Below are 21,718 nucleotides of genomic sequence, written 5' to 3' on the forward strand. Positions count from 1 at the left end.
CGCCTAGGTCTCCCTGGCTCTGACAGCTGGGTCTGAGCTCTCCTTGGCTTTTCAACATTGGCCTTTCACATAGAGTGACTCTGACTATCCCCAGACAGAGGATTCTGGGGCAGAGAGAGGAGAGTCAAGGCTGAGCTGGACAGGGGAAAGGAAGAGGGCAGTGGAAGAGATAGGATAGGAGGGATGATCCACATCAGAAGGTGAGAGAGCAGTGCTTTTGCTAGCTAAACCTTGGAAGTTATAGTACAATAAACGTTTATGGTACCCCAAAGTCTTACACTGAATCCTAGTACCCACAGTGATGGCACTGGGAAGTAGCTAAGTTCTGAAGGTGGAGTCCTCAGGAGAGGAACTAGTGCTTCTTTAAAAGACAGTCCAGAGAGCTCCCCTCCTCTTTCAGTCCTGTGAGAAATAGCAGCAAGAAGTTGGTGCTCTAAAACCGTATCAAAGCTGGTCTGTATCGACATGCTGATATCAGACTTGCAGCCACCAGCCCTGAGTGAAACAAATGTCTGTTCTATAGGGCACAGCCATATGCTCATACAGCTCATGCCCATAGCGACAGGGGTAGCATCCCACTGAGCCTACCATATTGCATTAGTCAGAAGTGAGCTACTAACTGCTCGGTGGTTACATGAGGACCAGTCCACCAGGAATGGGAAGTCATGGCATGATGCTGCTTACCACACAGGCTGGAAAGGGCACATGGTCTGGTTCTGAGCCATCGGAAGGCCTTGGGCCACAGGATGGTAATATATAAACTTCATTCCTACACCCTCATAGTACAGAACAGAAAACAAGGCCCACAGGCGAAGTGGATGGTCAGCATCACAGGATGGGAGCAGGGCAGGTTTTGCGTTGGAGTCTCATGATTCCTCCCATTGAGTCTGAGTTTGCATGTGTGGCTTATGACACCGACCTGCAGGTTTTCTCTCAACTTGTAGTCACTTAGCACTATCCCTCAGAAGCAGACTCTAGAACAAGCCCCAGTGTGCCAATCTGGAGGTGGGAGAGGCACAATGAACTGTTAAGAAGAATCTGGAGCCCCCAGCCCTGTAGTCATGGACACTTCCAGATCTTCTCAATGATAGTGACTAGGTACAGTGAGGGAAGTGAATGACACAGGAGGAAAGTGAGCAGTCACTAGGTGAGGAGCTTTGTAGGTCTCGGTAATGGAAGAAGACCAGGTAATGGAACCTTGAAGACGTGATCTCACTTCCTGGTGAGAGATCTCAGAAGCTCTTAGAACTTTGGAAGACAGACAAGCATATTCTGTAGACAGTGCCTGCTCCATGCCTCTCACTTGACCAGAGAGCTTCAGAGGAGCAAGACACTTGAAGGCAACACGACTGACTTTTTTTTTTGTTTGCTTTAAACACATACTGTGTGTGTGTGTGTGTGTGTGTGTGTGTGTGTGTTATGTGTGCATGTGTATGCATTTTATTGTGTATGTGCATGTCAGAGGACGACTTGTGAGACTCCTTCCACCACATGGATTCCAGGAATCAAATTCAGGTCATAAGGCAAGCATTCTTACCTACTGGGTCATCCGATTGGCCTCACATCTATGTTTCCAAGGCTCAGGCACTGGAAAGATCTAGAATAGGAGGAATTTTCTGCGACACTGGTCCAGTCCTCACCATTGAAGCATGTGGCCATTTGGAGAACATACTTCCCCCCAAAAACAACAGTGGGTAAGTAACCTCATAGCTTCCCCTATTAGCACATTCTCGTGTGTGTGTGTGTGTGTGTGTGTGTGTGTGTGTGTAGGTGGGTGGGCAGGAGACAATGGAAGGCCCATCCTGAGCAAAGAACCCTGTTGGCAGGTGGTGGGCAGGTGAGCACGCTGAGAGGAACACACTTCACCCATCTTCCTCCGCACCTTAAATAAAGTCTTTATTTCTCTTCCCCTGCCCAACTGTCTAGAACTTTCCATCCCATACACAGTAGTTGTGATGGTTTGTGTATGCTTGGCCCAGGGAGTGGCACTATTAGAAGGTATGGCCTTGTTGGATGAAGTGTGTCACTGTCGGGGTGGGCTTGGAGACCCTCCTCCTAGCTGCCTGAGGATGCTCAGTCTGTTGTTCCTGGCTTCCTTCAGGTGAAGATGTAGAACTCAGCTCCTTATGCACCATGCCTGCCTGGATGCTGCAATGCTCCTGGCATTGATGATAATGGACTGAACCTCTGAACCTGTAAGCCAGCCCCGATTAAATGTTGTCCTTTACAAAACTTTCATTGTTCATGGTGTCTGTTCATAGCAATAAGACCCTAAGACATAAGTTGGTACCAGGAGTGGGGTATCGGAGTGGGATATCGCTGTGATAGGCCTGACCATGCTTTTCTTTGGAAGAATGTAAATTTTGGGACTTTGGATTTGGAAAGCAGTGGGATGCTTTAAATGGGGCTTAATGGGCTATCTTATTAGGAATGCAGAAGTCTTTGTTACTGAGAGTGGTTTGAATTGTGCAGACCTGGCCCAAGAGGTTTCAGAGGAGAAGAATTTCAGTATGTGTTGTAAAGACTATTTTTGTGGTATTTTGGTGAAGAATGTGGCTGCTTTTTGCCTTTGTCTGAAGAGTCAGCCTGAGGCTAAGGTGAAAAGACTCAGATTAATTAAATTGATAAAGGAAGTCTCAGAAATGCCCATCATAGATTTTGTTCTCTGGTTAAGTCTCATGAAGAGCATTTTAATGAAAAAAGGGAAGTTGAAAACGGAAAAATACAAGTATATGGTTCGAGTATTAAAGGAACACCTGGAAGTGAAATGGAGCTGAATACTGTGTTCAAGGATATTAAATTGAATTAAGGAAGTAAAGACCTTGGGGCAAGATCCCACCCAGCTAAATTAGCTCCAGGCAACTTAGTACAAACCTTTAATCCCAGGAGACAGGCATACAGATCTTTAAATTCAAGGTCAATCTACAGATCAAGATCCAGGACAGCCAAGCTTAGGCAGTGAAGGAGTTGGAAAAGAGGAAGCTGGTGATAATGTAAAAGAATAAGGGGGCCATGTTCCAGCCCCTGCAACCAGCAGAACTCAGCAGCTTCAGCCATGTGTCTCTGGCTTTATATTCAAGAGGAGAAGGAGACGATTGGAACAATAGATGCTGGTTACCTGGAGCTAAGAAAGAGACAAGCATCACTGAGGTGAAATCTTCTGGGAAGTGTTTTCTGAGAGCTCAAAAAAGCTGTGTTCCAGAGATAGACAAGGTTGTACCTCCTGCTGCAGCTATACTTGGTAATGTGTAAGAGTCACTCAGGTGGTACTGGTTTTGAAGGCTTGAGGTGTCATGAAGAGCAGCTGAGGCTGGGCACTGTGAGAGGCCATAGAAGGCCATTGGTGAAGGTGCACCCTCAGTTGCAATTGATGGCCCATGACTGAAGGGGTCATGCAAAGGAGTTGAGGCTTGGCACCATGAAGAGAGCCTGTGAGAGGCTACTGGTGAAACCTAGTTGCAACGGAAGATCCCAGTGTATTGGAAATGCCAATATCACCAAGAACAGCTGAGGCAGTGGAGTGGACCAATCTGAGTGTTACAGAGGGCAGAGCTGGAGAAGTGAAGCCAGCCCTTTAGAGGATCGTGTGTGGATCCAAGACATTGAAACAAGCTGCCTTGGACACCCCAAAGATGTTAAAGATGCCAGAGCCACGGGCTATCTGCTGAGGAAAGCTGCTAACAGGGAGTGGAACCAGCTCAGGAGAAAGAAGTTTGTTGCAGTCAACAAAGATGAAAAAGGAGTTGAAGATCTGAAGACCGCTTGACATCAGACCTGGAGATGGCAGAGTTTGGAGTTTGCCCAGCTGGTTGCCTGTCTTAATTAGAGGATTACAATTAAGTGATTGGATGGATCTCAGAAGAGACTGAACTTTGGGCTTTTAACATTGTTGATAGTGCTGTAGACTGTGGGGACTTGGGAAGTTGGACTAAATATTATGCTATGTTTAGGTATGGCCTCCATAGACTCATGTGTTTGAACAAGCCTATGGAGGCCAGGGAGTGGAATGTGGTGGTTTGCATATGCTTGGCCCAGGGAGTGGTACCATTAGAATGTGTGGCCTTGTTGGATGAAGTGTGTCATTGTGGGGTGGGCTTGGAGACCCTCCTCCTAGCTGCCTGAGGATGCTCAGTCTGTTCCTGGCTTCCTTTGGGTGAAGATGTAAAATTCAGCTCCCCCTGCACCAGGCCTGCCTGGATGCTGCTGTACTCCCACCTTGGTGATAATGGACTGAACCTCTGAACCTGTAAGCCAGCCCCAGTTAAATGTTGTCCTTTATAAAACTTACATTGGTCATGGTGTCTGTTCACAGCAATAAGACTGTAACTAAGACAGTAGTTAACCCCGAGCCCTTGAACTTTCTTTCTCCTCTGTTGAGAAGTTCACACAGAGGCCCCTTTGAACATAATCTGAGGAGCATAGGGTCTTCCCCCAACCCCTGTCTCTCCTTCGTGTGTGTGTGTGTGTGTGTGTGTGTGTGTGTGTGTGTGTATACACACGTGTGGTGCATACTGGGCTGAAGCTGGAGTTACAGGTGTTTGTAAGCTGCTCAGTGCTGGGAACCCAATTTGGGTCCTCTGGAAGAGCATTTACCAATGAGCCATCCCTCCAACCCCAGGGGCAGGCTTTCTAATGATGGTGTTCTCCCACAGTGAGGCCAGGCAGGCCCCTGACACCTTCTGACTTGGCTGTCAGACACTATCTTAGCTGATCTCCAACTAGAGAGTGAAATGAAGCCTCAAGCATGCTTCTGGGTGCTATTTTTTTTTTTTTTGGTTTTTTTTTTTTTTTTCTCGGAGCTGGGGACTGAACCCAGGGCCTTGCGCCTTCCTAGGCAAGCGCTCTACCACTGAGCTAAATCCCCAACCCTTTTTTTTTTTTTTTTTGCACTCCTGGTATTTATTTTGAGTGGTTGGGTCCTGGTACCCACCAACTGACCATCCTAACCACAAGTCCCTTCCACATCTGTCTTCTTTACTCCAAGTGTCCTCATCGCTGATAAAACTATGGGAAGTTGGGGCTGAAAAGATGGCTTAGTGGTTAAGAGCACTGACTTCCAGGTGTCCTGAGTTCAATTCCCAGCAACCACATGGTGGCTCACAACCATCTGTAATGGGATCTGATGCCCTCTTCTGGCGGGTCTGAAGACAGCTACAGTATATTCACTCACATTAAATAAATAAATCTTTAAATCTTTAAAAAAAAAAAAACTATGGGAAGTTGTAGACAGATGGGCAGGGAGAAAAATAAAGACTTTATTTGAAGTACAGAGGAGGACGGGTCGAGTACAGGGTCTTGATGGTGCTAAGGGAGCGTTTCCAGCTTTCCTTCCAGCGACGAGACTCCAACAGCAGGGTCCTGAAACGATCCTGGATACTCTTCATTTCTTTGTCAAACAGTGCCAGGTATTTCTGAAGGGAAGCAAACAGAAAGTTTGGGGACTCCTGCCCTCACAGACTTGGGAGCTCTGAACTCTGGCGTCCAGAGCAAGCACTGTTGTCTGAGCTGGGGGACAGTTCAGGTGGCATTTGGTTGAAGTTTCATCAGGTCAGTCCCCAGTCTGTCAGTGGGAATCAAACCCTGGCTCTGCTATTTGGGGGTGCTATAGAAAGGCAGGTTTCTTTAGCTATTGTTGCTCTCCTTAGGGAAATGGAAGAGATTCTACATCACTCAGCAGTGGTGGACCTCATGTCAGGAATAGGAGGTATTGTTTAGCCCCTGGAGGCTGTGGGTCTTCCTGCCATCGCACCCCAGTGTGCTGCTGCAGCTATGGTCATTGCTACGTCTGTCTGTCTTGTGCCCAACTCTACTGTCCCTCTGCAAAAGCCTTTCTCCATGACTACTAGGTGAGGTATCTCTCAGCTGGGTTTAGTGTGAGGTTTACAGCTTAGCCACCAAACTGGTCCTGGGGATGGACACAGCTCTTGGCATGTCTCCTTGAGCCTATAGAAGAGTTGAGACCTGCAGCTCCAGGGGAGGCTGGCATGTGCTGTTTCTCCATGGACTGGCCAGGTGTTGAGGGTACCCAGTAGCCCCTCCCCTCCTCCCCAGGGCAGCCAATCAGAGTTGCTTTGCTCCGAGTGACATATACCATCTGATCCTGACTCACCAGGTAGACAGCGTCTCGGGCTTCTACTGCGGCCAAGTGGCCCAGGGTGGTCTTAAGAGTAGTTATTGATGGCGTCCTCCGAATCAGTATCTTGCTTTGAATGGTGATTTCGTTAGGCTTGATTCCTGGCCACTTCCTACAGACAAACAGTGCTTGGCTTCATCTTCTGTCAGCTACCCAGCGCACAGCTTGAAACTTAGTCATTAGTGTGGATTTAGATGGCTTTGTTAAAGGTCCCACTGAGCTTTTCCTGTTGGGTTATGTTCTGTTTCCTATGTCCTGGATGACCTAACAGTGTGTATAGCCACGGGTCCTGCTGTAGGGGAAAGGGAAATGCCACGCCCAAGCTTCTTCCCTTTTTCTGGGCCTTGGTTTCCTCATCAAGCTGCCCTGCAGGCAGCAGTCATGAACTCCTGGCCCGTTTGGTTTTTTTCCTATTATGCTGTAGGAGCCTCTGTGGAGAATACGGTTGGGAGAGTGGCTGCCCACAGACCCAGGGCACAGGCACTTCGGCAACTGGACAGACAGTTGGAGTGGTTCACAGTGCTGGGAGCAGCTTGAGAATGTACCTCCCGTCCGGGCAGACCTCCTTTTCTTGGTAGGCCACTGTGGTGCTTCTCACATGAGCTGTGAGCCGTAGCCCTGGAATTCTCAGTATGTGCAGGGTGAGTGTTCAGTATGCGTTTCTCTTCGACAGCCTCACTCATTTCAGAGACGGAAATCACTGAGGGCTGGACATCAGAGACTTTCCAGGGCTATTAAGTCTGTCTGAGTTCCGGGCCTGAGTCCCTCCCTACACCCCCGCCCCGTACTCAGTGGACAGTTCACACCGTCCATAGATCCTCACCTGCTCCCACGTTCAATCAGGGGCTTCTCGCTCTCTTCCTCCAGAGAGAGCATGGCCAGCTTCCTGCGTATGAGGATGGATACTTTCTGCTTTGGGGGCTCCATTCCTGACAGGAAAGAGGTGTGTTATTGACTGTGACCTCTCGGACAGCTTGAGAAGCAGGGACCTGACACGTGGTCATATTTAGAGACGAGAGGCCTCACCCTGAAAGAATGGTCAATGCTGCTTATCGGATGTTTAGCCGGGGGATCCAACTGCAGCATGCTTTCCTGGTAGGGAGAGCGGGGCTCTGAGAGTGAGTGTAGCACTCTTCAAGAGAGCAGCTGGCAATGCACACCTCCCACTATCCAACCCTCCATCTATCGGTCTGTCCATCTGTCTTTCCAGTATGGGGCCTCTGCTCCCTGACATGTTCACCAGGCCCCAGTAGTTACCAAACCGAAACCAAGAAACCAGCTGGATACATGCCTACGGCCTGAGCCACCAGGAAGTCGAGGCAGATTGGTCTCCTGCACTAATGCATATTTCAAGAGCTTCTTCAGGCGCAGGGGGACTCTGGTGGTCTCTTAACCTGCAGCTCCATCTCAGCCATGCTATGCCCACGTTCTTCCTCGCAGGCGGGGGTTGGCTGAGTGCCTTGTGCCGTCATTGCCACAGGGACTGCTTCCTTTGGGAATCACGTGTGTCTGGGTTTTGTGTGCTTTTAAGACTGACCTGTGAGAGTTCTGTGCACCCCAGGGATAGCTGATCTTTCTCTGCCTCAAGGGTTGTGAGGAGGAACACTCTTCAGATTTTTTGTTTCTTTCCATACTGAACTTCCCCCCACCCCCATTTTAGTTTTGGCCACAAAAGTACCGCCATTTCCTTTATGTCCTCTGATTCTCAGTCTGTATATTCAGGATCAGTGCCCTAACCCTAAGTGTATGAACCCATTCCCTGCCGGGGTTTCATTTTGATATTTACTCTTCGGTTCGGCTGGCATTTACTTGTTCAGCCAAAACATTGTTTTTCTGATGAAAATAAGTAAAAATCAATCAGTCCACTTGTGATGTACGGTAAATTAGTAAAGCATCATGTGTTCTTTGAGCTCACTAAGAAGCTGGCCCTGGAAGCAGCCTGCTCACCCCGCTCCTCACTTCAGACCCAAGCATGTTTGTCTCAAAGCATCCTCCGAAGCCACAAGGGAATAGGCTGCCCAAACTCTGTGATGTGGAGGAAAGAAAACATCAAAATGGCCCAAGAAGAATGTCCTTGAGAACAACTAGAATCCCTACTACCTCCAACAGAGGTGAGCACTGTTTGGTCTAACTTATAGGGAAGCCAGAGGGACCCCAGCCATGGGGAAATGCCTCAGGGTGGAACCCCAGCTCTTGGCTTCAGATTCCCCGGGTGGTTGGGCTGGAAGTTGTTAAGCGTCTGACTGGCCTGGATCTGCTGCTCTGTTTTGTACTTGGTGCTGTAACTGGCTAGAGGGAGACACCGTGCTTCTCAATGTCTTCTCAATGTCTTCTCTCTCAGCCTGTTGAAACAATGGACTCCAAGAAATGGGAATTTTCTAGAAATCTCCTGCTGGGAGAAGGAAAAGGCCTCGGCCACAGGGGAACTTGTCTCCTGGATAGAGACTTTGCACGGTCCTGAGAACTTAGACCACCTCACAGGACGAGACTGAAGCAGACGGTGACAGTCAGTGGTGGGTAGGGAGATGTGCCCATACTTGACCTGTTGTTTAAACTTCATCCTCATTTTAGGATCCAGAAGACGGATCTGGGGGCTTTGCAGGATCTCTCTGTCCCTTTTCTGAGTCTATTACCTTTTTCTGCTTTCCACTTAGTTTAGTGGCTTATCAAGGACAGGAGGCCAGATCTTACTAGAGGAACGGTTGCAACCCCCAAGTTTGCTAACAGAAGCCTCAGTTGAGGGGGCCCCTGCTCTGTCCAGGATTATCTATCAGTAGCTCCAGATGAGTGCCTCAGTGGACTTCCCCAACTGAATGTTTTGAGCTCTGTGGTGATGTTTTGCCATCCGTCTATTGAACCATCTGCAACCTACTGTTTACTTTGCTGCGTTGTATACTCAAAGCCACAAGTGTGGCTACTGTCCATCATTCTGGGGCCAGGCTGCCACTCACTGAAGAAAGTGTTTTCACCCTGACTGAGGGACAGCAGACACCCCTAAGCCCCAACCACCCTAGACCTTGTGATCCCCCTAGGGCCACAGCACAAGGCTGGAGTACCACTTACGTGGAACCTGGATGTCATCAATGGTGATCACTTCATCCAACTGTATCAGGAACCTCTCTGTGAAGGAGGCCAAATTCGATATGAAGAAGCGGGCATACTTCTTGGCAGTTTCCTGGAAGAAACAGAGTGAAAGTGGACCTCAGAAACAAGCCGCTACCAGGCTAGCAGGAGGAGGGTAGAATGGCTCCAGGAAGAGCCAACTAGAGAGGCAACCCTGATGTGATGTGAACAGCTGCACTGGGGCTAGCTAGCATCTGGTCCTTGGACCCCAGAGATCTCTCCCAACATCTGGTCTGGTTTGAGACTAAGAAAGGATTTGGAGGAGTTAGAGAAATGTCCCACTGTGTTAAGTACTCGCCATCAAAGCACAAAGACCTGAGTTCAATTCCCATACTCACAAAAAGAGCTGCGTGTGATGGTATATGTCATAAGTCCTGGCACTGGGGAAACAGAGACAGGGGTTCCTGAGTCTCTCTGGCCTACTTGGTGAGTTCCAGATTTAGTGAGAGACCTTGTCTCATAAAACAGGGTGACTGTTCCTGAGGAACAATACCCTACACTGACATCAGCCTTCCATATGGTTTGGGTTATACTGTACTTCCAGGACCCCAGCACACTTGGATGATTGCCACCCCCTCTTCACAGAAATTCTCTCGAGGCTCCCATGCAAAGAAAGAGATGAAGAAAGAAAGAAAGAAAAAAAGAAAGAAAGAAAGAAAGAGAGAGAGAAAGAAAACACACACACACACTCGCGTGCAACACACAGGCACACACACCCGCACTTCAGAAATGGCCAAGGTACAAACACAGACAATTTATCAAGCAGAAAATAAAAGTAGGTATGCCTCTTGAGGAAAATAATTATTAGCTTTTGTAAATAACTTAAAAATCAAAGTATGGCCAGGTGTGGTGGCCCTTGCCTTTAACCCTAGCACTTGGGAGGCACTCTGTGAGTTCTAGACCAGCCTGGTCTACATTACAAGTTCTAGGACAGTCAGGACTAGAGAGAGAGAGACCCTGTCTCAAACAAACCCACGATCAGGTACTAACCATCAGGCCCTGCTCTCTGAAGGGCAGTATGGCCCTGAGCACTTGTGGCAGAGATTGAATGGTGACCCTACCTCCATCTTCTCCTGGTTCAGGTAGATCATCTGGTCCACCTTCTGCTGCCTCAGCTCCTCCCTGATTTGTAGTGACTCCATTTGACTGATGTATGTGGGGTGGCCAAGATTCGGGTGGAGCTTCTGAGCATTTTCTTCCTTCAATCAAACAAGGCAGACATGAGCAGAGATCTCAACTAACACTTGAAATCAGGACCGATGTCTTCTGTCCTGCATGTAGACGGGTGTGTCCTGTGTGTGATCTGACTGTGGGAAGATAGGAGTGTGCTTGGTACTCAGTGGTTGGAAAGAAGGTGAGCTGAGTACCTGTTCCAGCCCAATCTGGGTGTTTAGCCCAATAAAGTCAGCACCAATCATATCCCACAGCACCAAGGGACATTGTCTGACTATTGATCTCAATGACCAAGGCCCTATCAAAGATTTCAAACACAGCCTAGAGTTCGTTCAGGGAGTGCCTTGGACCCCAGAGATCTCTATTGGCTTAGTTACCAATTTGCTGGTATGCCCTGTCCCCAGCAGCCTTGCTCGTGACCTGCCTCCATTTTCAACTCCCTTCGCTCCTGGCCCCGTGACCGTCACCTTCTCCTTCTCTAGCTGCTTCTGCTGCTGCTCAAACTGCTCCTGGACCTCCTTCATGGATGCACAAAACTTGCTCCAGTGCTGTTCCTTGTAGTTCTCTGTCACCAGCCAACACACCTGGGGCAGCAGCTCCTCAAACCTCCTCACCTGGGCACGTAATTCTGCAGGAATCGAGGGGAAGGTATCAGGAACGGACAGAAGAGATGGGAGTTGCTGAAGCCATGTCCCTGACACAGGGAGAACATTGGTCTCCAGTGTGATAAGAGCTAGTCCTTCCAAAGGAGGTCTGCAGCCAGACCAAGGTAGGAAATGATGGTTAAACAAGTTCAGAGGGATTCTCAGCGTGTTTAAAATGTGTTGTGCGTCGCATCGTGGGCAAGTTCCCATCTGTGACCTCTTCAGGTACTGCCTTGACCTTGTCTCCCTCTCCTGTACCTCCAGACTTCATGTGCTGAGACCTACTCTTTCATGCCTGTCTCTTTACCCCCCAGGCCTTCGTCTCCTTGTCTTGCTGGATAGTTCCTCTGTATGTGCCTTCTACCTCACCAAGTCTATGTTCAGCTATGCAACCTGGGCAAGCACCCCTTTCATCATTTTAAGTCGTCACCTCTTGATGTTTCCTTTCTAGAAGTTCTTTGATATCAAATAGGTCATTTCTGTGGTACCTTCCTCCTTGTATTCCCAATGTCCTCTTTTATCTCACTTCAAGTGCATCATCTTGAATCTGTGCCCACTGTTTCACTTCTGGCCTCTCCCACTTCCTCTCTCCTGCTCTTCACCTTCCATCCCCTTCTGCCTCTTTTTAGATCCTCCCCTCGTTCTTCCCCCAGTCTTACCGGGTAGCCCAGGCTAGCCTTGACTTTGAAACCCTGCCTCCCTGGTGCTGCCACGCACAGCTAGCAGTGTCTGGTGTTCCTTCAGTGTCTGAGATCTTTGCTGCTCTCCTTCTGTGCCTCTCACTCCAAGTGCTTTGCAACCACAGGGAGAACTTTGAGGGCTCCATCCGTGGGAGCTTGAGGGCTGAGGTAAGGCAGGTTTCTCTAGAGAGGATGTCTCAGTATTAAGCAAACTCGGCACTGTCAGAGGGTGGTGGCTCGAAGCCGGAGGTTCTGTCTCTGATCTTTTTGAATGAGTCACAGAAAACAGAATTTGTGTTTCAGTAAATGTGAATGGGTTTAGAAACCACATCAGGGCTAAGCATCTGCTTTGGATGCCTGTGAAGCATTTTGCCTTTTGCTTTCATTGTCCATTAGTACCAAGGTTTCTGCTGAGTCGTTGGCTTCTAGGTGGTGGGGCGGGGGATGGGCGAGTTGTACGTCACTGGCCTGAGTGAGGGGCTTGAGTTTCAACTGCTTTACTCTGCAGGCAGAGCCCTGGGTGGTCCCAGCTTTATGTGGGAGATCCCACTTTGGGTGGTCTTGGCTTGTGCCTCCTATTCCTAATGCCCTGACTATGAAAGGGGAGGTTCTGGGTCCCGTGGATGTCAGGCAGCAGCCAGGGTCTCCGCTCTGCCTATCATAGCTTCTATTTTCATTTGATTGTTGGCTTTTGTGCGTCTGTACTACCTGATTTTATGCCCCCAATACCGTACTTTACACCAAAATCTGTACTTTATATGTCCTCAATAGGATATAGGGAGGGTGCGGCTGCTACAAGGAAGAGAGCAGAAGTCCCCACCAGCAGAGTAGGCATCAACGAGAGAGGAGCACAGTCTACAGGGCTTCCCGAGAACACTGGCCTCAGGGCCTTGGCTTTGAGGACAACCATAGAGAATGGGGTCCCTCTGAGCTCACTGGGAAATGTGCTGTACGGCTTGGATTTCACTCATTCTGCAATCATGGGCTGTGGTCTGTCATTCCCTGTGATTAATCCCCAAGGTAGCCTTCCTTGGTGTACAGACAAGAAAACAGAGGCTCAGAGAGGTACGATCACCTTGCCGAAGTAGCACAGCTGCGAGATAACAGGGCTAAGGGTTGGCCCCAGGTCTGGGTACTTCCTCATGCCCCCTTCCCTGACATACTTCCCCCTGCTACCTCTGAAATCACACCACAGAGATCAATAAAGTGATATGCCCCGAGGAATATTATTCTGTGATTTTTTTTTAAGTACCGTACAACCCGCAGCATGTATAGCCTCAAAAACATTTCATAAAACTAAGGAAGACAGTCAGAAAGAGCTGTGTGAATCCATTCCCACGGAATTATAGTCAGTGGCTGTTCTCTGCTTGGACCTAGGAGAGGATAGGTTATGGAGGTTAACATTGATAGTGACAACAGTTTTCCAACTCTGGAAATGCACTGAAAGCCAGGGAATGCACACTTCATGGGTGAACGGAAACAGAGTGGAAAACCAACTACGTTCCTGAAAAAAAACAATTTACCCCCCCCCTTTTTTTTTTAAACCCAATTAAAGTTAACAGTTGCTTAATTCCAAGAGGCTTTTTACAGAGCAGTTCCTCTGGCTGAAGCCCGCCCCCGTTTCCCTGCCCTAACTGCTCCAATGCTCCCTCTCCTGGCCTGCCAGCGTAATTGCACTTACCCAGAAGGCAGGAGTTGTGGTATTCGTCTGCCTGGTGGTGATAGTCTAGGATCTTCCTGCCAATGTGGTCAGCGCACTGGTCGAAGTTTTCATACATGCATTCAGGCCTGGTGACCGGGTGTTTCTCTTTACGATAAAAATCCTGCCAGAGAGAGGTGACTATGTTCGGCCCCATTGGTCTGTCCTGATCCACACCTCTGAGCCTTTACATGTGTTCCCCCTCTGTCCCAGTGACCCTCTCTGCATCCCAGGCTCACCTAGCCTGGCTACAAACAGATCACGTTGAATTCTCGAATGTGTGGATGGCAAACCCCTAGAGACCCATAGCATCTCAAACTGGAACAAGGCCATGTGTTCACTAGAAAGCAACGGGATGTGGACCACAAAGACAGATGAACCCAGCCTGTGGGAGGCTGGCAGGAGGCCTGATCAAAGCCACAGCGTGCACGCTGCTCCCAAACCCCAACTGGCTCCCCGTGTCCCACTATATCTGGGCTGCTGGGGCCCTTGGGGACAAGGTTGGGTTTGTCCCTCTTGGCGTACTCTTTAGCTGGCACACAAACCATCTCTAAGAAATGTTTGCTGTCGGCTTAAAGAAGTGAATAAATGACACACGGATGGACGAGGTTTAGTGTTTAGGAGGAAAAGTTAAAAAAAAACAAAAATAACAAAGAAATGAAACAGACAACAGGTTCAAGGTTCTGAGCTGCTCAACAGACTGCATAAGGCAGGGGGCTGGAGTGGCCTGGAGGGGGCTTCCAGGGTAGGCAAGGGCCTGAGGGCAGAGGCTCTCACCTCCACTACAACCAACAGGTGCTCGTTGCTCTCCCATAGGAGATTCAGGATGATGCCTTTGAAGTCCCTGAAACACAGACAAGGCAGATCTGTGAGTCACCTCTTCCAGATGCACCAAGGTGGACAAAACCAAGCAACAGAAGTATTTTGAGTGCTCAGTTCTAGTCCTGCCATTCATAGGAACTGTGCAATACTGCCCCAGGACCCTGCTCTTTGAACAGCCCAATCCATTTGTTCCTTTTCTTCCTCAGATCCTAGCTTTGACTGATTCGGATATTCAGCTCCTCTGATGCACCCCGATCCGTGGTTTGGGGATTGATTGCTTTGACTGTCTGACTAATAGTGGACTGTAAAATGTACTAAGTACTTAAAACACTGATTGGGAGGTTATAAGACAGACTATGTCTGGTGCCTGAATTTCTTATGTGAGCTCAGAACGAATGGATGGCCACAAAAACGAAACCTTACCGTAACTAATCAGAAATAGCTAATGGACCTCTAACCAGGGGCTTTGCACAGTAGCTAATCAAGCATTGCCTTCTTGCTTCTGTGAACATGAACATGCTTTTCCCCTTGGTGCCTCCTCCACAGAGCTCTCTCCACCACACGCAGCCCACAGTCCTCACTTATGAATGCCTATCTGCACAAATTAACTTGGCGGTAGCATTTTAGGATGCCTGAGTTCTAATCCTGGATGTAGACTGTGGTGCTGTGGTGGTTTGAATATGCTTGGCCCAGAGAACAGCACTATTAGGAGTGGTCTCGTTGGAGGAAGTGTGTCACTGTGGAGGTGGGCTTTGAGCCTTCCTCGTAGCTGCCTGGGAACCAGTCTTCACCTGTTTGTCTTCAGAGCAAGATGTCGAACTCTTAGCTCCTCCTGCACCATACCTGCCTGGGTGCTGCCATGTTCCCACCTTGATAATGGACTGAACCTAAACCTTCTAAACCTGTGAGCCAGCCCCAACTAAGTGTTGTCTTTGTAAGAGTTGCCTTGGTCACGGTGTCTGTTCACAGCAGTGAAACCCTGACTAAGACAGGAGTAGTATTCAGTGCATGGTGACCCCTGCACTCTTTGAGAAAAGAACGAGCTGCTCCAGCAGGAGGTAAAGACAGGGGCTGAGACTAAGATGAGTTCTAGGTCGGCCATGGATACCCTTGGGTCCAGGCCATCTTGAACTACTGAAATCTTGCCTAACAACAACAACAATTTGAGAGAGAGAAAGAGAAAGAGAGAGAGAGAAGACAGAGAGAGACAAACAGACACACACACACACACAGAAAGAGAGAGAGAGAGGAGACAGAGAGACAGAGAGAGAGACGAGAAGAGACAGAGAGACACACACACAGAGAGAAAGAGAGAGAGGAGACAGAGAGAGACAAACAGACAGACACACATATACACACACACAGAGAGACAGAGAGAGAGAGAGACAGACAGAGAGACGAGAAGAGACAGAGAGAGAGACAGACATACACACACAGAGAGACACACAGAGAGAGATAGAGAGAGACAGATAGACAGACAGAAAGAGAGACAGAGGAAACAGAGAAAGACACACACACACACACACAGAGAGAGAGAGAGGAGAGAGAGAGAGGAGACAGAGAGAGACAAACAGACAGACACACATATACACACACACATAGAGACAGAGAGAGAGAGACAGACAGAGAGACGAGAAGAGACAGAGAGAGAGACAGACATACACACACAGAGAGACACACAGAGAGAGATAGAGAGAGACAGATAGACAGACAGAAAGAGAGACAGAGGAAACAGAGAAAGACACACACACACAGAGAAAGAGAGAGAGAGAGAGAGAGAGAGAGAGAGAGAGAGAGAGAGAAAGTTGTGAAGAGTAAACCAAAGCTAGAGAGATGGCTCCTGGGTAAAAGTGATTGCCAAGCAAGCCTGAGACCTGAGTTTGATCCCACGATCCCACGTTAAAAAACAAACAAACAAACAAACAAACACAGAGATGAAGTGTCCCAGCATTCCTGTGATGAAGTGGAAGGCAGAGGCTAGCACCCTAGAGTTAGCATGGGACACAGCAAAAACAAGAAGAGAGACCCTGCCTAAGGCAGGAAAGAACCAACTCCTGAAAGCTGTTCTCTGACCTACACACACAGTGGCCTACATTCACATTCACTCTCCCGTACTCCCAATAAAAGTAAATCAAAAGTTTACAAATAGGAAGCCAGTGAGTAAGACATCCTGTGGGGGAACTGTACTGGATGGCTTTGTGATAATTTGACTCAAGCTAAAGTTGTCTGGGAACCACAACGAAGGAAATGCCCCCGCGCGATGTGGCTGCAGGCATGCCTGTGCTGTCTCTCCCAGCCCCTCAGATAGTTTATTTCTCTCACCTTTCATCCATTCGGTGTGCTCGGCCTTGTGGGCTCTTACCCATGGACTCCGTGTTCCACTCATTGTCAGAGAGAATGGGCAGAAAGACAGTAGAGCTGCAAGTTTCCAGAGAAGATGTTTGGAAAGCATTTTTTTTTTCTATCACATTTAGTTAGATTTTTTTCTCTTTTTCTTTTTCTTCTTTTTTCTTCTTCTTTTTTCTTTTTTTTTGGAGCTGGGGACCGAACCCAGGGTCTTCCACTTGCTAGGCAAGCGCTCTACCACTGAGCTAAATCCCCAACCCCGATTTTTTTTTCTAGTACTTAAATTTTACGTGTTTATGTGTAGGTCTGCGGGTGGGTTTGTGCAATTTGTACAATGCCTTCAGTGCCAGAAGAGGGTGTCAGATCTCCCAAGGCTGGCATTTCAGGCAGCCGTGAGTTGGTGGGGCATTTTCTTAGTGATTGATGGGGAGGGCCCATCCCATTGTGGGTGGTGCCATCCCTGGGCTGACAGTCCTGGGTTCGGTGAGAAAGCAAAGCCAGTAAACAGCACCCTTCATGGTCTCTGCATCAGTTCCTGCCTCCAGGTTCCTGCCCTCTTTAAGTTCCTCATGACTTTTGATGATGAACTGTTGTTTGAAACTGTGAGTGGATAAACCCTTTCCTCCCCAAGCTGGTTCTAGTCACAGTGTTTTATCATAGCACTGAGACAGGCACCGCCCCTGATGACTCTTCAGCGGCCACCAGGCCCATGGCTCACACACCAGGGACTTAGAAGCAAATTTCTACCGACCGTGGAGATTCCCACTCCATGGGCTCAACTCAAAAGCGAGATGAGGAAACAAAGCCTTCGGGCTGCATGGGGGCGTGGGACCCTTAACATTTCACGAGGACTCCGACGGGTCTCAGACACTGCTACCCACATGCAGATCGACGGGTTCGAGCACCCATGTGCTGGGTCAGCGGTCTCGCGTTTCAAAAGTTACTCATTATACTTTTAAAAGACGCAACTCTACTGAAACGAGGGGGGGAATTAACACCAACGTTCCAGTGTGTTCCCTCCAGCTACCTTTACTTAAAGTCAAACACGATTAGCTTCGCATGGATTTCACGAAGTCACTGTTCGCTATCAGACTCTTACTTGCCCCCTGGACTGGGCTGTGGACTTAAATGGTTGTGGAACATCATTAAATATGGACGCACCATGGTTTACAATCCTTTGAGTTTTGGAACTCCAGAGGTTTCTGTTTCTGTTTTTAATCAGCACAATAAGCAGCGGATAGATAAGCAGGGCTGTGACAGAATAACAGCATGGCGGAGAGCTTGCTTAGCATGGGTGAGGCCCGAGGCTTATAGGATTTCTACAAAACCAGAAATAAGGTATTGCTTGGTTTTTGTTTTTGTTTTTGTTTTTCCTTTGCACACTAGGCAGCTCGTTTTGCCAGTCTAACAGAATTTTATCCTAGGAGACGTCCCTGCTTGAGAGTGACAGGGTGGTCCACCAATCAACCTCCTTCAGTAACTTTCACATTTCTCAAAGGCTGTTGAAGGCCTCCCAACATTCTACTTGCCCGGGGGGAGGGGGCTCTCAAGGGAGGTCTGTCAGATGATGGGTAGAGAGGAGTCTAACAGAACCCCAACCAACCAAACAACGGGCAAGGGCAACCTTGAGTAACTTCCAGAGAGATGATTCCACTCATCCTGGTTGGCAGAGACTGGTCCTAGGTTTGTGGATGAACCCTAAAAAGGGTGGCATGGAGGTCACGCTCGGTCAGGATCCCTTGTAGCATCACGTGGCCTCGGGCCCGATGGAACATGTCTGAGTTCCCCACTTTCTAGAGCATATCCATCCACTGCTGCTTTACCCTGAGTGGTCTCATCTGGCCCAAGGCTGTGAGCCACCCCTCCAGCTGAGTGAGGCCTGTGACTCTTTGCCTCAACGCACTGAAGGTATTTATTTGTCCTTGTGGCCAAACATGCATTCTTCCGGGTCCTCTTCTGCCTAGCATATCAGTGGGGCATTAGAGTGCTCAGTTATGGCCACAACAGTGCTTCTGTAGGCCTCCTTCTTGCTACAGAATAGCAGCTCTAAACAACCAGTTGTGCAATGCAAGCTGCATGGAGTATCTGTTCAGGGAGTTTTTCCTTTGTGGGGAAGGATGAATTCTTTGGGAGAAAGGTCTGCAGGCTTGCAGTGTGGCTTGCCTTGATGGCTCTCCTAGCCTCTGTTGATGGCGTTCCGGAATTTCTGGAAGGATGGTGGTTGCTGACCCCACCCCGAGTGTGGGATATCTGCTTTCCCTCTCTAAGCTGGCTGCTTCCTTGCAGTCCTGGGTTGGTTGGTCAGACGCAGGTGAAACACAGATTGAACTTGTCTCCTGCTATTTCTTGGGGCCCCAGTGAAGCCGAACATTTGCCTTGTCTGTCTATTTCTAACACTGTTTGTATTTTTTGATGTAATTTTTTTAAACTCAAGGACAATCTTATTAAAATTTAAAGGAAAAACATAGGTGAAAATCCTAGTAGCCACCAAGTGATGAAAAAGAAAATTACGCCATTAAGTCAGGCATAAGGATGTCCGGCTGTGGGTGAGGAGATGGACGTTAGTAGTTAAGAGCACTTGCTCTTCCAGAGGACCGGGTTTGGTTCACCGTACCTGCATGGTGGCTCACAACCACCTGTTGCAGGGATCTGACGCCCTCTTCTGGCATGGACAGGCATCTGCATGCACATAGTGCAGACGTACATCCAGGCACACACACACATAAAATAGAAACAAATGAAGTGTGTGTGTGTGTGTGTGTGTGTGTGTGTGTGTGTGTGTGTGTGTGTGTTGGAAACCCAGTCCCCAGGGTCATGTAGCTGAGAAGCATTGAGGTCCCAGAAAATAGAAACAAATGAAGTGTGTGTGTGTGTGTGTGTGTGTGTGTGTGTGTGTGTGTGTGTGTGTGTGTGTGTTGGAAACCCAGTCCCCAGGGCCATGTAGCTGAGAAGCATTGAGGTCCCAGAGGCTCCACTCTCAGAGAGTGTGGGTTAGTTATAAGAATAGGGTCCTGGTAAAAAGACACGTTCAGTTCCTTCTTTCTTCTCCCTCTTTCTCGGCCCTCCTATGTTCCTCTAATTCCCAAGTGGAATAAGGTGTCCTTCCCTTTTTTTTTTAGAGACAGGGTCTTGCTATATAGCCTAGGCTAGCCCAAACCTGTGATTTTTATGTGTTAATTCCTGGGCTCTAGGATTATAGGCAAGAACCACTATATCCCTGGCTTGATGCTGGTAATTCTGCCCCGGAACTTCACGATCTTCCCAACTGTAAGAAACAAATCTCTGATGTTCATATTGTGTAGCCTTAGATATTCCGTTATAGTAGCAAAGCAAGATTAAGACAGGACCAGGGGCAGTGTGCCGTCACCAAGGAAGTCAAATGCTACAAGTCCAACTGACAGAGTTACAAGGGGAAAAAAAAATCAAGCAAATTCCTGATTGCCGTGTGTTGGGGTGCTGAAGGAAGGGAATGGTAAAAGGAGAGGTTTGTAGGGCATGGAATGGCTCCGTATCTTGACCCCTGGTGGGGATTCAAATGACATAGAGCTAGCTCGAACAGAGTCAGGGTTGCGGCGACACTACGTCCCATGCATAGGATGGGAGCACATCAAACTGCCAACCCGAGGTCTCTCCTAAGTCACCTGGTTAGACCTCATTCCTCACAAGACTCTTCTGGGGTCAAAGGCCAACAAGAAGCTGTTTTTAAAGATCCCTCAGAGAGAGTGGGCTCCACTCTAGAGCTTGGTGTTCTCTGAGGGCCTCTGACTTCTTCAACCTGAGACTCTGCTTATTTGCTTGAGAAGACGCGCTACGAAGAAAACTGGCTTTTGCTTTAGTCACTAAAGTATTGATAGAATAAAAGAGGAAGGCAGTAGAGGTGGTGATGTGTAAAACCAAACCAGACAACAAGATAAACAAGCAAAGCCCTCAAACCTCACAAGGGTCCTGGAACAATAACACGCTGAGCTTGGAAAATGTGAACATTTTGGTGAAAATGTCTCTCAACAAGCACACGGATTAGGCTAAGACAGACTGACCCTGGTGTGTAAGCTTATCTTTCCTACTTCTCCACCGCCGTCAGAGACGGGAAGGCTTCTCACAGAGAGAAAGGGAGCTCATAGAAGAAAAGGATTTCACAGAGGGAAAGGTTCCACAGACAGACAGAGTTCTCAGAGGGAAAGGGTTCTACAGTGTTGGAGAGTAGTTGTCATGCTTTGATTCAGTCAGGAATCCACACGTCCAAACACTGGGCTAGGACACAGCGGGGAGGAGAAGGAGAAGTGGCGGGACGTGGATAGATGTAGGAGCTGCAAGTGATAAAGTCAACCAGCCATGTGAGATTTTTGGGTAAATGGCCACTGGCTACTTCCCCAGTTGGGCCTAGAGTGGTAGGCAGAGGATTAGAAGTGCGTAGCCATGGAGACAGCATATTGAAAATAGGCGTGTGTGTGTGTGTGTGTGTGTGTGTGTGTGTGTGTGTGTGTGTGTGTGTGTTTCATTCATGGATCTAAAGATTCCCTTTGTAGGTGGCTAGAAGTGTGGCCCACCAGGAGCGTAAAGCGGTGTAACTAAAAGCTCACCACTACACCAGAGAGGGAAATGGTCCCACAGTGGGAAAGGGTGCCACAGAGGGGAACAATGCGCCACTACTTACTCAACCTGAGAAGAAGGCCTTTCCCCGAGCACCTGGAACTTTCTGTCGATTCTGATGTACTTGGAATGCCGTGTCATGCTGTGGGACAGAAGAAGGTCAGTACTTGTGTACAATGTGGTGGGGGTTCTGTACCCATTGATCCCTGCCTGGGATGCCTTCGGGATGCTTTCCCCGTCTTCAACTCCTCTGAAAATAACCGGAACTTCGGGTTTATTGCTAAGTCACAGCCAAGGTTAGGTGGAGGGCAAGAGGTAGGGGCAGTCAGGCCCAGAAGTTTGCAGCCTCCTGTTTCTGTTTGAAGACTAAAAGAAAGCCATCATAATCAGTAGATAAGCATATGATATGTCTAGGTAGATGTGAATTCATATACACAAGATCTGTGTGTATGTGTATGTGTATGTGTATGTGTATGTGTATGTGTATGTGTATGTGTATATCCGGGAA

At 48.5% G+C, this 21,718-nt stretch overlaps 1 protein-coding gene across 1 annotated transcript in view; it reads right to left on the reverse strand.

Annotated features, from left to right (window-relative positions):
• Positions 1 to 5,231: 5,231 nt before the first annotated feature.
• The window catches only part of Ccdc180 (coiled-coil domain containing 180), a 66,318-nt gene continuing 49,831 nt past the window's right edge, over positions 5,232 to 21,718 (reverse strand). The window contains exons 32-40 of the mRNA XM_032886983.1: positions 21,275 to 21,352; positions 14,230 to 14,296; positions 13,435 to 13,576; positions 10,897 to 11,057; positions 10,318 to 10,455; positions 9,197 to 9,308; positions 6,957 to 7,062; positions 6,110 to 6,245; positions 5,232 to 5,411 (exon numbers count right to left, since the gene is read on the reverse strand). Of these exons, the coding sequence (XP_032742874.1) occupies positions 5,256 to 5,411; positions 6,110 to 6,245; positions 6,957 to 7,062; positions 9,197 to 9,308; positions 10,318 to 10,455; positions 10,897 to 11,057; positions 13,435 to 13,576; positions 14,230 to 14,296; positions 21,275 to 21,352 (1,096 nt within the window). The 3' untranslated portion in view covers positions 5,232 to 5,255. The remainder of the gene's footprint in view (positions 5,412 to 6,109; positions 6,246 to 6,956; positions 7,063 to 9,196; positions 9,309 to 10,317; positions 10,456 to 10,896; positions 11,058 to 13,434; positions 13,577 to 14,229; positions 14,297 to 21,274; positions 21,353 to 21,718) is intronic.

This window comes from Rattus rattus, chromosome 1 (assembly GCF_011064425.1).
Source record: "Rattus rattus isolate New Zealand chromosome 1, Rrattus_CSIRO_v1, whole genome shotgun sequence".
Classification (NCBI taxonomy): domain Eukaryota; kingdom Metazoa; phylum Chordata; class Mammalia; order Rodentia; family Muridae; genus Rattus; species Rattus rattus.